Source organism: Suncus etruscus, chromosome 14 (genome assembly GCF_024139225.1).
Source record: "Suncus etruscus isolate mSunEtr1 chromosome 14, mSunEtr1.pri.cur, whole genome shotgun sequence".
Taxonomy (NCBI): domain Eukaryota; kingdom Metazoa; phylum Chordata; class Mammalia; order Eulipotyphla; family Soricidae; genus Suncus; species Suncus etruscus.
The window spans coordinates 70,729,208-70,744,402 of NC_064861.1; the positions used below are offsets into that span (position 1 = coordinate 70,729,208).

Sequence of the window (15,195 nt, forward strand, 5' to 3'; positions counted from 1 at the left end):
AGAGCAGAATAGGTTGTAAAGTGAGGCTGGGTAAGAAGACGGTTGTCATTTAGACAGAAGCCCTCCTGTGCCAGCCTAGGAAACTGGAAATTCAACCTGGTGTGGCCAATAACACTAGAGCATAGCAACATATCATCAGATGGTATCGGGTGTGTTGTTGGAGGGCCAAAGTAAGGATGTGAACAATCACTACTGGTGTGGAGAGATTGAGTTGAAGGGGAGGTAGGAAGTAGAAAGATCAGTTTCCTGGCTGTGGTCAACACCTGGGGAGCAATCTAGTTTATAACCTGACCCACTTTCCACCTATGATCCTGAAGCTATTGGCTGTGGCAATGAGCATGTTCACACAAGAAATCTGATGGCAAGCCCAGCTACACAGGCTGTGAGCTGGTTTGTGGCTCACCCTCCTGGGGCTCAGAGTTTGTAGCTGATTCTCAGGCTTTGTGGTTCTGCTCATATCTCCTGAGGGATTCAGAGAGGCCATGAGCTATTGCTTCTGCATTTGCATGTTCCACCACTACATGGTAAGGTACAGTGAAGTTTGGTTGTCTAGTTAACCCCATCACGCAATATTTCTCCCATTCCAAATCAGAGTAGATGGATGTTAGTTGGTTACAGTAATAGATGATTTAGACATGTACCTGGGGTAGATTTTCAGACTTGTTTTGAATGGAGAAATCTGCATGAGATTTCAGGTGGTACCAATATTTTCAGTGGAACTGAAAGGAGAACTTTATTTTTTTTCTTGTTTAAATATTTTATTAATTTGAGAGTATGGTTTACAATATTATTCTTAATATTATCTCATGCACATAATTCCAACACCACACCCATCATCAGTGTAACCCAACACCTTTGAAGGAGCCCAACACCCCTCTCTCTCAACCCTGGATTCCCCAACTGAATTATGTAGATCAGTTCTCTCATTATGTTCTCACGGACTAACTGCTAATGTTAGAGGTTCCTCATTTGGCTTCCAAGATATCTAGAGAGTGCAGATTAATTTGAAAGACTTTGGGATCTACTGCTGCTTAACTCAAAGTCTATAGAACTGTGGTTTGGAAAATAATAGGCCTGCAGCAGTTTTTGCTTTCTCTTCCGCAGTGATCTCTTTTCAGATCTTCTTTCCTTTATTCACCAACTAACTTGCTTAATAAATATTGGGACTCCATGATGGGTCAGCAAGATTCACATAAAGCCATTTTAAGAGTTTTTATCCCAAAGGAAAAGTTACCACGGACTTACATGGGGGAAATAACCTACCAAATCATGCCAAAGAGAAAATAATTCAACTTTTAGATAGCAGGGAAAGCTTGTGTTCAGATACAAGAATCAGACACATTGTCCATCCATCTGGACACAGAGTTGAAGAAAGAGGATATGGCCAAAGAAAGAGCATTTCTGAGTCTGGAGTACAAAATAAGCTGAGGCCAGAGCCAGGTCCAGGGTAAGACTAGTGCATTGGAGGTAGCCAGAAGTGAGAGAAAAGAATAAGGGCAGATACTCTTTTTTTGTTTGTTTGTTTTCTTTTTTTGTTTTTTGGGGTCACACCCGGCAGTGCTCAGGGGATACTCCTGGCTCTACACTTAGAAATCGCTCCTGGCAGGCTCGGAGGACCATATGGGATGCCAGGATTCGAACCACCGACCTTCTGCATGCAAGGCAAATGCCTTACTTCCATGCTATCTCTCCGGCCCCAATTTTTTTTACACCCCACTTTAGGGCAGATACACTTATGGAAAAGTTCTAGTCTTTGCCAGGCTACTCTTGCCGTCTCCATTTTAAAAGAGCTGGTCCAGCTCTTCATCTATACCCGTGACCTGAGACCTTTGCCCCCAGAATTCATGACTTGTACCAATATCAACAGAGCAGATTGAGACCCAGCATCTCAGATCCGTCTTATGACCATGTTTTTTCCCTTGTGACTCCCAAGAGTTCACAAGGTTTTTAAAAGTAGAGACCTTGGGATTACATAAAGACAACATGGAACTTCTACCCACCAGAAGTTCACCTTAAGAAAAACCAAGGCAACACGAACTTCTGCCCTGCTGCACAACCAGGCACTTCTCTGACTCATTGTAGATTCTCCGTGGATACAGACAGGGTGAATGATGCCATGGACTGTCATTGTGAAAATTCAAAACCAGCCTTCATCAGTTTTGAGCAGAAAGGAAATGACCCAGTAGGTCAGGCTTGAATGGTTAGGCAGTCCCTAAAAATAGGATCATTATGGACTTTGTGCAAAATGGAAAAAATTTTTTACCTGTGGTAACAGATTGGGGGAGGAGGGAGAATGTCAGATTCCAACTATGCTGTCATCACAGCTTTGTCTAAATTCTTGGCACCCAAGGGAAGACAATGAAAGGAAGGTGTGGGGGTGGATGACACAAATAACGTGCAAGAAGAGTGGAATGCAGTGCTTTGCCTTTATTGTTTGAGCACAGATATTGTCTGCCACACTTTTTTGCATATGATAAACTAGAAAAGACTAATAGAATTCTTTCGGATGAAAACTCTTTTTATAAGCCCATTTGTAAGCCTCTTTTGAACATGCTCTAGCTTTGATTAAGGCATTGTTGAAGGAATAAGAAGGCATATTTATAATACAGACTGAACCTTTCCATCACTTACACATCCCTCTATTCAGGAAGGTGAGGTTGGAAATTAAGTAGAAGTGTTGGAAAGCTTGAATCCTTTGCACCTGACTCTACAAACTTCAAAAATAAAGAGGAGAATGTCCTCATAAAATTTAAAATAGCAATAACATATGATTCAGTTTTCTGGGATCTCTGGGAATTTGTGTGAACTATGAAGATGCAATTCACACCTGTGTTCATTGCAGTAGAGCCCAAAACTGGCATAAACTCAAGTGCCTCCAAGCAGATGAAGGGTTGTTAAAGTGACATGTCAAATGGAGAGAGCCTAATATCCTATGATTTCACTCAAAGGTAGTATATAAATAAAACAAGTGAGTGCATAAAATAAAACAGAAAACAAACATTTAGATTGTCAGCTAATTAGTAGTTACCAGATGGGATGGGAGGAAGAGATGAGAGGGGTACATTTGGTAGTGAGAATAGCAACAAAATTTCTTATAGAAATGGGACTGGGCAGAGTGATCACACAAGTGGTAGGGCATTTGCCTTGCAGCCCACCCAGCGCAGACTTGGGTTCAATTTCTGGCATCCCATATGGTCACCTGAGCCTTCCAGGAGTGATTTCTGAGCATGGAACCAGGAATAACCCCTGAGCGCCACTGAGTGTGGCCCAAAAACAGAACAAACAAACTAAAAAAGGGACAGACTTCCCCCAGTTTCTATACTTCCAAAAGCCCTGACAGCTATACATACAATCCACAGCCACCACTATGTCACTCTGTCAGCTCATCAGCTCAACTCCACAGGTCCTTAATGTCCTGGAACTCCATATTTTTCAATACCAAATGAGAAGGAAAATTATCATAGAAACCACCTAAGCTCAACAAACAGAGCCAACAACAGAATGCTCAGCTGCAACAAACAGCTTAGTAAACCTTCAGACAATGCTAATAGTGACCCCATTGTGAGATATGAAAAGTTTCACAAATTTCTTTTAATGAAGTTCTTTTGATAATTACATTACCACTTATTTGTAGTAAGCAATATTAAATAATTCATACATTCCAAGGAGCAGGATTGAGGGAGGGTGGGAAAATCAGGATGACAGTGGATGAGAGAACTTTATACTGGTGGCAGGATGAGTATTGGAACATTGAAGGAAGGAAGGAAGGAAGGAAGGAAGGAAGGAAGGAAGGAAGGAAGGAAGGAAGGAAGGAAGGAAGGAAGGAAGGAAGGAAGGAAGGAACGAACGAACGAAGGAAGGAACGAAGGAAGGAACGAAGGAAGGAACGAAGGAAGGAAGGAAGACAACAACAAAAACTGAATCATAGATTAAAAATAAGATCATTTTTCAGTCACCAATCTCAGAAAATGGCATTCTTGTGACAGGAGAGCAGGCCCCAGTCACATAATTAGACACTGGATGGGCAGTCTGGATAGTCCCCAGAATTTCCAGAGCCTGCCTATTCCCACATAACTTTCCCCAGCACAATAGGTTTGAACAGTAGATGATTCTTAAATGCATCCAGGAATAAATGAGAAAATCAAAGAAAGTGACAGAAATCAGCTGACACATTCATCTGTCTAAAAAAGAACAAATATATGAATTCCCTCTACTTAGGACTTCCATTGTGGCAGGTCCTCTCTATTTTTATCTCTCTTCTTCTCCCTTTCAGAACAAACCTGGAAATTGAATGAATACAAGTTTTCAAATTCAATTAAATGGGTCATAATAGGAAGTGGGGAGTGGAAAGGAAGGAAAACAGATCTCAACTAGGCTTGAGGCCCCAGGCCTTGTTGGGCTTTCTTCTGCTGCTTTGACTTCAGCACCTTGGACAGGGTATGGCCCTCTATTCCCTCAACCTCCACATAAATTAGAATTTGTCTTGCCAATTGTTCATTTTAAATGTCTGGTGAAGGGCCAGGCATTTCCCTGATCATCTCATTGCACTCTGAGATCATGGGAAAATGCCATTTCTACTTGAAAGTACCTTTACTAAGGCTCAGAGGAGTTGAGTGAGGTAGCTAGTTGCAAATTCAAGGCTGTCTTTCCTCATTCTTGGGCCCAGGCTGGGATTCTGATCTATTTGTTACTACCTGCAGAAACCTCACCTGTCCTGGGTCTGGGAGTAAAGATGTCTCAGGGAGTGAGAGAGATGGGAATATGATGTTGCTGATAGTCTCCTACTCTGTCTTTGCACCGTGTAGGATCTCTGCAGAAGGAGTAGACATCGTTCTGGATTGCCTTTGTGGGGACAACACCGGAAAGGGTCTCAGTCTCCTCAAGCCACTGGGCACCTACATTCTTTATGGTGAGTGTTGGCCAAAGAGGAGAACATGGTCATTACTGGAAAAACGCTGAAGAATAAAATGTGATGACATGGGAATAATGAGAACAAGGAGCGAGTTGAATTTTTTTAAATGTTTGCTATAGTAATGTTGTTGCTGTTGGTTGTTTTTAGTGAGGAAAATACTCTTGGGGGTTTATGGCCCTCAGTGAACACATCATTTCAGAATGGACAAAGCAATGTCAAGTCTAATATGATCATATTGACAGTATTAATGACTTCAAAGAAAGTTCCAAATAGGCAGAAAGAAAAGATTGACCATATCCCAGGGAGTAAGGGGTTTTGGGAGAAACTAATATGGAGGTGAAATTTAGCACAAACACTTCCAACTCCAAAATACTCCCATATGTCTCAATCAAGATGGAAACCTTAGAGAGAGGGTGCTATGTCTGTCCCTGCCTCCTTTTTTGGGCTTTGGGGATATTTATAAAAGATTCTGGGAACAGATTTTGTGCAGCAGAATGAAACCCTTGATCCCATCTCCCTTTCCTTCTGTCAGAGGCATGCAAGCTGAGTTAAGCATCAATATTTACAAAGTTAAAAAAAAGAGCATGTCAAAGCCAGATGTCCTATTCCAGCACAGAATGACATTGAGGTTCAGCTGAGGTTTGAGTCTTTTCTCTGTCCTCTGTTGGCTCAATAGAAAATTGACTCTTAGTTCCATAGACCTCAGAGGGGAAATGCAGTACCTTTGAGTTAAGAAGCATATATATGGTATCTGAGAGAGATAACTGTTCAAGCATCTTGTTGTCATCACCAAATCATTTTGATAGAAAGAAAGGGCTTACCCTTCCCATTGCTGGAGTCATGGGCATTTTGTAAAAATAATATCTTTATTTAAACACCATCATTACAAACATGATTGTAGTTGGGTTTCAGTCATAAAAGTCATGGGCATTTTTAGAGTCCACACACTTGAAAGTGTTTGGAGTTGAATGTATAATTTATCTTTTAGTTTTGGGGCACACCTGATGACTCTCAGGGGTTACTCCTGGCTCTGCACTCAGAAATTGCTCCTGGCAGGTTCAGAGTATCATATGGGATGCCGGGAATTGAACTCAGCTCCATCCTGAGTCAGCCGCATGCAAGGCAAACACCCTACTGCTATGCTATCACTCCTGCCCCTAACTGCATAATATTTTGAATAATAGGTATGGATAAAGGCACTGATGAGCATTATGCCCAAGGGAGAGATATTGACTATGACCAACATGAGCCAAAGACACATAAATCACCTCTTTGCCTTTCCAGTTCTATTTTTGCCTAAGTTCTATGATGTCACTTTGGTAGAGTATAATCTGATCATCTTGCAAGTATCTAACTCATTAGGGTGATTACTAAGAAGCCAAAACCTAATATCCATGATGCTCGTTGGAAGTCACCCTCCCAAAATAGAAGCAGCAGTTAAATATTCATTTCCCCAGAGTCATTCAAGGCCAAATAATTAAGTTTAAAGCATATGTCATTTTATCATGAAACAACAGTTCTCTAAGAAGAACTGACTCCCAGACCTTTGGGGACAAGGTAGGACAGTCCTTGGAAAGGTGCCAGTATAGTGCTTTGCCGCTAAAGGCACTCTCTGATCGCCATTACAAAGAAGCCGACAAAGGAGTCTTTGGCTCTGTAAGAACCTACCTCCACTCCATCTTCTCCTGGCTTCCCTCTGAATGTCACTTGTTCTAATCAGCAAAGCTCAGTGTTACCCACCATTTGTCTTAGTGCTTTTTAACCTTACTGCCCAGAAATTCTTAGAGTTAACGCACTGGTTATACAATTTCTTTGCCTTCTTGACCCATGTTCAACCTCAACATTTTTCCCTTTTATCTAAACTATAGCCTAATCCCATTACTCTCTACAGTATAAATGCCCTGCTCCACACCTCTCATTTGCCAAAGTTTCAAACACAAACCTTGGCAGACAGATACAGCTAGGACTTCATTTCTTAGTTTCTCTAAGAACAAAACTAATAGGACCTTTCAGCAATGCCTCATCATATAAGAATATTGGCTTAAATGTCCCATTTCCCAAGGGCCCAGGTCACAGCACAGTAGCTAGGCCATTTGCCTTGCATATAGCTGGCCCAGGTTAGAACCCTGGCACCCCAGATACTCACTCAAGTCTGCCAGGAGTGATTTTTGAGTGCAGAACCAGGAATAATCCCTAAGCACCACTAGGGTGCTCCCCACAAAATGTCATATTTTCTGAAGGAGAGAAATGGTCTCCTTGAGAAATGTGTCCCCTTGGATCCAGTGGTAATAAACTAAAATGAAGTCAACAGGGGGCCACTGTACCCTTCCATTACCTTCATTCCTTTCAAGGCTGTGAAAACTAAGCTTGTTTTTCAATTCTGTACTGTACCACTTGACAGTCTTCTGTGAGTAGCAGCAACATTGGTTTTCTTTTTTTGTTTGTTTGTTTGGGTTTTTTTTTTTTTTTTTTGGTTTTTGGGCCACACCCGGCAGTGCTCAGGGGTTATTCCTGGCTGTCTGCTCAGAAATAGCTCCTGGCAGGTGCAGGGGACCATATGGGACACCGGGATTCGAACCAACCACCTTTGGTCCTGGATTGGTTGCTTGCAAGGCAGACGCCGCTGCGCTATCTCTCCCGGCCCGCAACATTGGTTTTCATGTGCTACGGCTTGACTTAGGAATCCTCCTTTTTCAGGTTCATCCAATATGGTGACTGGAGAGACCAAGAGCTTTTTCAGCTTTGCAAAATCCGTAAGTAACTACTTGTGAATATATACCAGAGTGAGTTAGTAATGTGCCTGTTGTAAGGTCTTTCTTTGGAAGAGAATGACCTTGTCAGTATATGGGCAGAACTCCCTTCTGAGAAGATTTTGTCTAAATGAAGCAGAGAGGCAGGAAATTTCATGGAACTCCAGAAAGCTTTGTTTTCATTTCAGTGGTGATATTTTTCCATCACTTTTTAAAAAATAAGCTTAGCCCATGTGCATTTTTACTGCTTTCCAGAGAGACCAGTCTCTCTGTGTGGTCACTCTCTCATCCTGTGTCTGAGGTTCTCTCAGATCACCCCAGGTCTCTATGCTACCAACTTGGGGGTACCACTGAGGACATGGCTTTTAGACCCATGCAAGTTTGAGCTCTCACAGTGATACTTGGAATCCAGTAGTTTCCTTGCACTTGAGAAGCTTTATCCCTGGCCCTGTGGCTCACAATAGCCTCCTCGCCTTCATCTGTACCTTTCCATTTGCAGCTTCCTGACTAGAAATAAACTAATTCAATTAACTAAGGTCTCGGACACACACACACACACACACACACACACACACACACACACACACATGCACGCACGTGCACATGATTATTCAAGCTCTCTGAGGGTCTGGGGATGAGACTACAGTGCCTGGGGCCAAACTCAGGGCACTGTTGCTTGCAAAGCTTTTCTCCAACCTATCAAGCCACCTTTCCCTCCCCATAAGAGGCTGCTGCTGGACCTTCATGCTTGCATTTTGTATTGTCTCCCCCAGTTACCTAGACAGTCATGCAGCACTGACTGTTTTCTCCCTCAGAAGCACCTTTTTAGCACCTCTAGCCCCACAGTGGGCACCAGGATGGCAGAATGAAGGAAAAATGAAGATTCTTTAAGCTGGCACAGCTCTTGCATTCTAATGAGGGAGACGAATAGAAATAAGGGAAGCCTACATTACCGTAAATGATCATAATGTCCCTGACGGGGATAAAAGCAGGACTCTGGGAAGAATTCACAGCAGGATGGGGAGGGTCAGAGGGGCACACTGTAAGATGGGATTGGAATTCATCCTAATCACATGCACTCCAAATCCCAACTCTGCCTGCCTGCCAAAGATTTCACTCCACACCAGTCCCTGACTCTGGAAAGTTCCTACTCCATGTCCACTGAGATGAGACGTGAAAGGCTTCTCCTGCGTTCAAATTTCAGAGTCCAGGCCAGGGAGCAAGTCAGCTCTCATGAAACAGGGGGACTGTCGTAGGGAGTGTAACACAGGAGGCTTTCCCCAGCTGTGGCCCCTGAAGTTAGACTCTTTGCCACTCACAGCTGTTGGAAGCAATTACCGTGCCACCATAGGGGAGCCCAATTGGTCGCAAATTATATATAGTGGTAACAAGTATTTTCCCTTTCTCCTTGCTATGTCCAAGCATAGCACAGTGTTAATGAAATAATTTTGGGGTGCCCAGGTCTGATTCATGAAGCTCATAAAAACACAGCGAGTGTGGTAGCAGCTAGACACTCCTGCCTGGGGAAATGCCTAGAGAGGCATCTCTTTGCAACTCTCTTTCAGCTGAGATAAGGAGAGAAGAACATTCCCATGCAGAAGCTGGAGTAAAAATAGCTATAATTGTAGTCATAGTAGGTCCAGGGGAAGCAAAGGTTATGGGCTACTGCAGAGGTTCAGGGGCAGGATAGTAGCTTTATTCTGGAAGGTTCTAGAAAGCCATTTCCTCCCAAACTTTCAAGGAAGGTTCAGAAATTGAAGGCACATTTGGAATCACACAGGAGCACTCTCAATTATTTAATTTTGTTCTACTTTAAAATTTCTGCAGAGCTGCTGCTCATTTATGGTCCAACGTTCTGTTTGCTTTTAGTCTATGAGGAGGATGGTGATCATGGATGAAGTTAATGTTCAGTGAGCAAGTTGAGATCAAATTCTAAATAATCCCACAATCACACCTTAAGAGGATCATAGATATTGACTTATTTCTATAGATGATATACTACATTGCAGATCCTGGCCTTAACCTTCATATTCATTCTTCAAATTAACATGCGGTCCACAGAGAGACAAAGCACTGAGTGGCAGAGCCAGGGGGACAGAGAGCCACAGCACAATGGGGAGGGCTTTTGCCTTGCATGCAGCCAACCCAGGTTTGATCCCCAGCATCGTTTATGGTCACCTGAACACCACCAGAGTGATTTCTGAGATGCAGATCCAGGAGTAGATCCTGAGCATTGCCAGGTGTAGCCCAAAAATGAAATAATAAATTTTAAAAATAAAGTCATAATGCCAACAAGATCCTCTTTGGGCAGGCTGGAATGGGCCTGTCCTCTACCTGCCATGCTGTACCGGGGGTAACCTGGTCTTGTCTCTTTTTTCAGTGGTGGCAGGTTGAGAAAGTGAACCCCATCAAGCTGTATGAAGAGAACAAGGTCATTGCTGGCTTTTCTCTTCTAAACCTGCTCTTCAAACAGGGCCGCGCTGGCCTCATTCGAGGTGTGGTGGACAGACTGTTTGAGCTGTATGGCCAGAAGAAGATCAAGCCCGTGGTGGACTCTCTATGGGCCCTGGAGGAGGTAAGTTTGAGGATTTACCCTCAGCAAGTCATCACTTCCATTCAGTGCCGCACAGTTCAGATAATCAGAGACTGGCTTCCACCAATTGCCTTTCTAAAAGTTGGTTCTATAGACAGGTCCTACAAAGTCACTGACCTATAGAACAAGAGCTTTGATCTAAGAACATCATCAGCACCCCAGCGACCCCTCACCTTATTACTTGTGCCATGAACCCTTTCTGGCCAACCTCATTGTAATGGATGCAGATAATTGACTTTTTTTTTTTTACAAGCCTGCATGCACTTTGTTGCCATGTTGTTCATCTTGCTGCATGCAGGTTTATGTGAGTTTAAGTCAAGGTCAGCATAGACAGTGGCTCTGAGCTACTGTGATTTGTGTTCTAAGCCCAGATGCTTGACACCCCTGAGAGATGTCTCTCTGGCTCTGAAATGATTTGCAAGTGGTTGGCGCAAGTGTTGAACTGAGCCCTTTTGTTGAATTATCTGCTAGATTCTAGAATGAACAATCATTTCTGGAACATGTATGAAACAATAAGAGCCCGTGAGGTGAGGTGAGGTGAGGTGAGGTGAGGTGAGGTGAGGTGTACAGGGAGGGATGGGATCTGGAAACATCTGTAGCAGAAGGGAAATCTCAGGTGATTGGGAAGTTGGTCTTGGGACCTACGCTGTAAAAGGAATTTCACTCAGAAATCTTCCTAAGAAATTATTCTATAGTGTTGACCTTAGAAAGCCAGAAAGTCCAGAGATGAGCTAAATGTGTGTGTGTGTGTGTGTGTGTGTGTCCATTTTCCAAGGGGTATGGGTGCCTTAGAATACCAGTTACTTTGTTATGATTTAAGGGAGTTACAGACCATTTGTAAAATCTTAACTAACACAAAGTTCATCCAAAGAGAACAGTGGGTACATTTTCAGCAAGAAAACTGGGAGTATTTGCCTAATAGCCTAGATTAACCCCAAATCTTGGCGTTTCTTATCATAAAATAGCAACCCCACCCCACCCACCCACACACACACATATACACAAAAAAAAATCCTGTAGGGCCCCAATGTAATTGTATAAGACTGACCCTGGATCTACAGGTTTTAACTCTTGGATATTGCAGTACTAGTACTATGCATGTATCTCTGTCTGATCGGACTACTTCCAACCCTGCTTCCTTTGTCTTGGAGAGGATTCCTTAAGCAGAATTCAGGAGACTTGGGGCCATCACCAACTAGCTCACTTCTTTGATGCATTTATGCTGAAACCCTGAAATATGGCCCTGCTCAGACTCAGCATGTATGAGGACTTCAGGGTCATCCTGGAAGTGCTTTGGGGCCAGACCTGGCAACAATTGGGGTATCTCTGGGTCTACATCCAACAGTGGAGGAGCGCATGGGACACGGTGCATACAGTGATTGGTATCAGACTCAGGAACTTGCGAATATAAGGCATGTACTCCAGCCCTCTGCACTTTCTCCTCGGACTGTCCCTTGGTTTCTTATGGTAAATGGAAAGCATTGCTGATGATGAAAAACACCCAAATGAACCAAAAGCACATGGAAAATATAAAGTTCAAATCTACATTCCAGAGATGAATAACAATAATAGTGACGTTTTGGTTTGCTTCCTTCTAGCCTTTTTTTGGCTCTTTGAGGTGTTCATTGTGGTTTCATTTATTGCCAGATCTGATCTGATAGTCATATGCTCCTTCTATTGGGTCATTTCTGAGGTGGACAGCTGATAAGTATAACTTCTGTTGATAACTTCTGTTGAAGATGCCTTCAGTTTATGAGTCTGATCTAATAGAATCTTCACTCTAGTGTCTCAGAGTGAAGAGGAGGATTGGGTTACATGTTATTGGTCTCAGAGAAATATGAAGCAATCTCTGTTGACTTGTTTAGGCTTTTTTTTTTTAAGCTCTCGGTGGCACTCGGGTTGGTTACTCCACGCTCTGCACTCAGAAATCACTCCTGGCAGGCTCTGGGAACCATATGGGATGCTGGTGATCGAATCTAGGTTGGCCAATGTAAGGCAAATGCCCTCCCCATGACTCTAGTCCCTTATTTCGACTCTTATTTTCCTTCCCTGAAGTGAAAAACTTAGAGCAAAGATGGAGAAAAACATGATTAAATTGCTTGGCTCTAGGCCCAAGCCAGCGCCCAATATGTTTCAATTCCATGAGTCAATGCATGAACCCGCCAACACAGAGACCAGGGGCTATGTGGATTGTTTGTATGTTTCTTAATATTTGTTGGATGGGGTGGTGAAATGAACAAGCGATGCTGAAAACAAGATATTTCTGTAACGTGACTTGGGCTGAAAGGCATTGTTGACTGAATAATGCTTTGTTGTGGGAAGGCGGGTAGGGGAGGGGATGCCCTGGGCATGGAAGATGTGGATCAGCATCTCTAGCCTCTGCCCCTACCCCCCATCAGATGCCAACAGTACCCCCACTGCCCTCTGTGACAATAAAATTTACCTCCAGGCATGATCAGATATCCCTGTGGCTGGGATAGGGAAGAGGGGCAGAGACGCTTCCTTGCAAACCCAAAGCTTCCGAAGAAGCTTCTGTAAAGCAAAGGGCTTCAGGCCCCTCCTGGCAAGCCAGCCACCCACAGTAAGAAGAAAGATGCTGCCTGTTTGCCCACAACGGCACCCCCAGCTCCTCATCAGTAACACCCGCCAACCTGCCGCGGGTTTGTTTCTGCAATGTTTACCGACATCTGTTTAGAGCCGCGTTTGGGCCAAGTGCAACGATTCATCAAACCCACACAGCGTTTGGAGGGACTGGAAGAGAGTGGAGCGTATTTATTACTCACAAACCTCAGAAGGAAGATGCTAATGGTTCCCATCCCCCACTCCCCGCCCCTTTTGGTAAGCAATTTTCCAAAATTGCTTTTCAGGTCAGCTCTATAACTTCATCTATGGAACAGAAAGCCCAGCGGGATTAAAAGAAAATTTCTTAGCTCTTGGAGCTCTCAAACTGGAAGATTTAATAATATCAGAGGCGATTAGGGCTTCTTTCTAGCCATCCGTCTTGGACTTGATTGTGAAGTGAATAGACACAGTGCCACAGAAATCCCGTGGCCTCAGGTTGGTGTCGAGATATTAAACATGCAACTCTGTTTTTTCAGTTGCAAGAGCAGCTTATGTCTGCTCACAGCTCAGAGGTAGGAAAGGGATGAGATCTTACATTTGTCTACCAGGATGCAGTGATATTCTAGGGATGTTGCCAGGTATGAGGACTTAAGGATGTCACATGTAAAGAGAGGAGAAGCTCACAAGTGCCTTTAGCCTTCAGTAACTGGTTTCCACATTCAAAGACCAGTAAAACAATCTGACAGTTGCTGCATGTTCTATCATGGGGGATTGTTTTCAGTGCACCCAAACAGGAAAGTGAAAGTGATGGGAGAGAAGAATGAATAAGAGGTGCCTCTCTTGGGGCCTGAATGATAGCCCCAGATCCCCAGGATCTTATAGGATCCCCCAAGCCTGCCAAGAGAGATTTCTGAGTGCAGAGTCAGAGTAATGCCTGTGTGCTGCCAGGTGTGGCCCCAAACCAAAATAGATAAATGAATAAAATTAAAAAAAAAAAAGAGTTGGGGACTGGAAAGATAGCATGGATATAGGGTGTTTGCCTTACATGCAGAAGGTCAGTGGTTCGAATCCTGGCATCCCATATGGTCCCCTGAACCTGCCAGGAGCGATTTCTGAGCATAGAGCCAGGAGTAACCCCTGAGCGCTGCTGAGTGTGACCCAAAAACCAAAAAAAAATAAAAATAAAAATAAGAGGTGGCTTCCAGAATGGGGTAGAAACTGGGTGAGGTGAAAGGAACTCAATTATTTGGATGATGTTGGAGCTAAAAGTGCAAGGCTGGGAAACTTTGTGTGTAAAGCAAATAGGAGTAAGTATAAGTGGCTGGGCAGGGAGGACCGAACTTAGTAAAGCTGAGGTTGCTGATGGAGAAGATGAGGACACTTGACTTGGGTAGGCCCTGGAGTCAGGTCTTTGCTGTCATGCAGAGGAGCTCTAGTGAGCACTCTGGGAGGAGGGATGGTTACAAGGGGATTTGCAGAAGCCCAGCATCATTTGATTCTCACAACTCTCAGAAGCATATGCCAAAGAGGGTGCTAGAAAGGAAAGTCTGTACAGATGCCGGCCTGCCTGCCAGCTAATAGTCCACAGTACTGCTAAACATGGATTCCAAGAACACCATTCACTGCTAAGAACTGAACTGGGGATCCTTGTCATATGTTGAAACCCTAACAGCCCAGGACTCAAGGCTATGATGAGTTGAAGAAAAAAGCCATTTGAAATTGCGGGCTAAGGCACTAATTCCTTCTGAATGGTATCCCAAGAGAACCAGGGATACCCCCAAGAGGAAAAGAGTGTGGGAGGCCCTGGTAGAAGATGGGCAGATGGACAAACCCAGCAGGGGGACACTGGTATAAAGCTAACCCTGGACTCTTCTGCTATTGAAATTGCCCCCTGCGGTGTTTGTCCATAATGATACCAACTGGTCCAAAGTTGCATGGAGAGTGCAAAAATTTAGTGTTTTATTGTGGAGCATCTGGCAATGCTCAGGGTTTACCCCTGGGTCTGTGTTCAGGATCATTCCTGGCAGGCTCAGGGAATCATAGGGGATGCCAAAGATCAGACTTAGGTCAGCTGCATTCAAATAAAATGCCCTTCTGCTGCTGTGCTCCCACCCTGGCCTTGAACACAATGATGTAAAACTTCCACAAAGAGTACTGTCTATGGGATAGGACATTACCCAACATCTATGACTCTACTCACCACTCACCAACTGGCCACATGCTCTTTTTTTTTTTTCATTTAAAGGACAAGTTTCATATCAAAGATTTTGTGCTTGTCTCATGATCAAGAGCCACATGTGGTTGAATGGTTAGATCATTGGGGCATGGAACAGATCCTTGTTGGGGAATGTCTTCTGGGTTGGCCTAGGGAACTATGC

At 43.7% G+C, this 15,195-nt stretch overlaps 1 protein-coding gene across 1 annotated transcript in view; it reads left to right on the plus strand.

Moving 5' to 3' along the window:
* VAT1L (vesicle amine transport 1 like) overlaps positions 1-15,195 on the plus strand; it is a 100,353-nt gene that overhangs the window by 52,152 nt on the left and 33,006 nt on the right. The window contains exons 5-7 of the mRNA XM_049786277.1: positions 4,806-4,909; positions 7,610-7,665; positions 10,043-10,237. Of these exons, the coding sequence (XP_049642234.1) occupies positions 4,806-4,909; positions 7,610-7,665; positions 10,043-10,237 (355 nt within the window). The remainder of the gene's footprint in view (positions 1-4,805; positions 4,910-7,609; positions 7,666-10,042; positions 10,238-15,195) is intronic.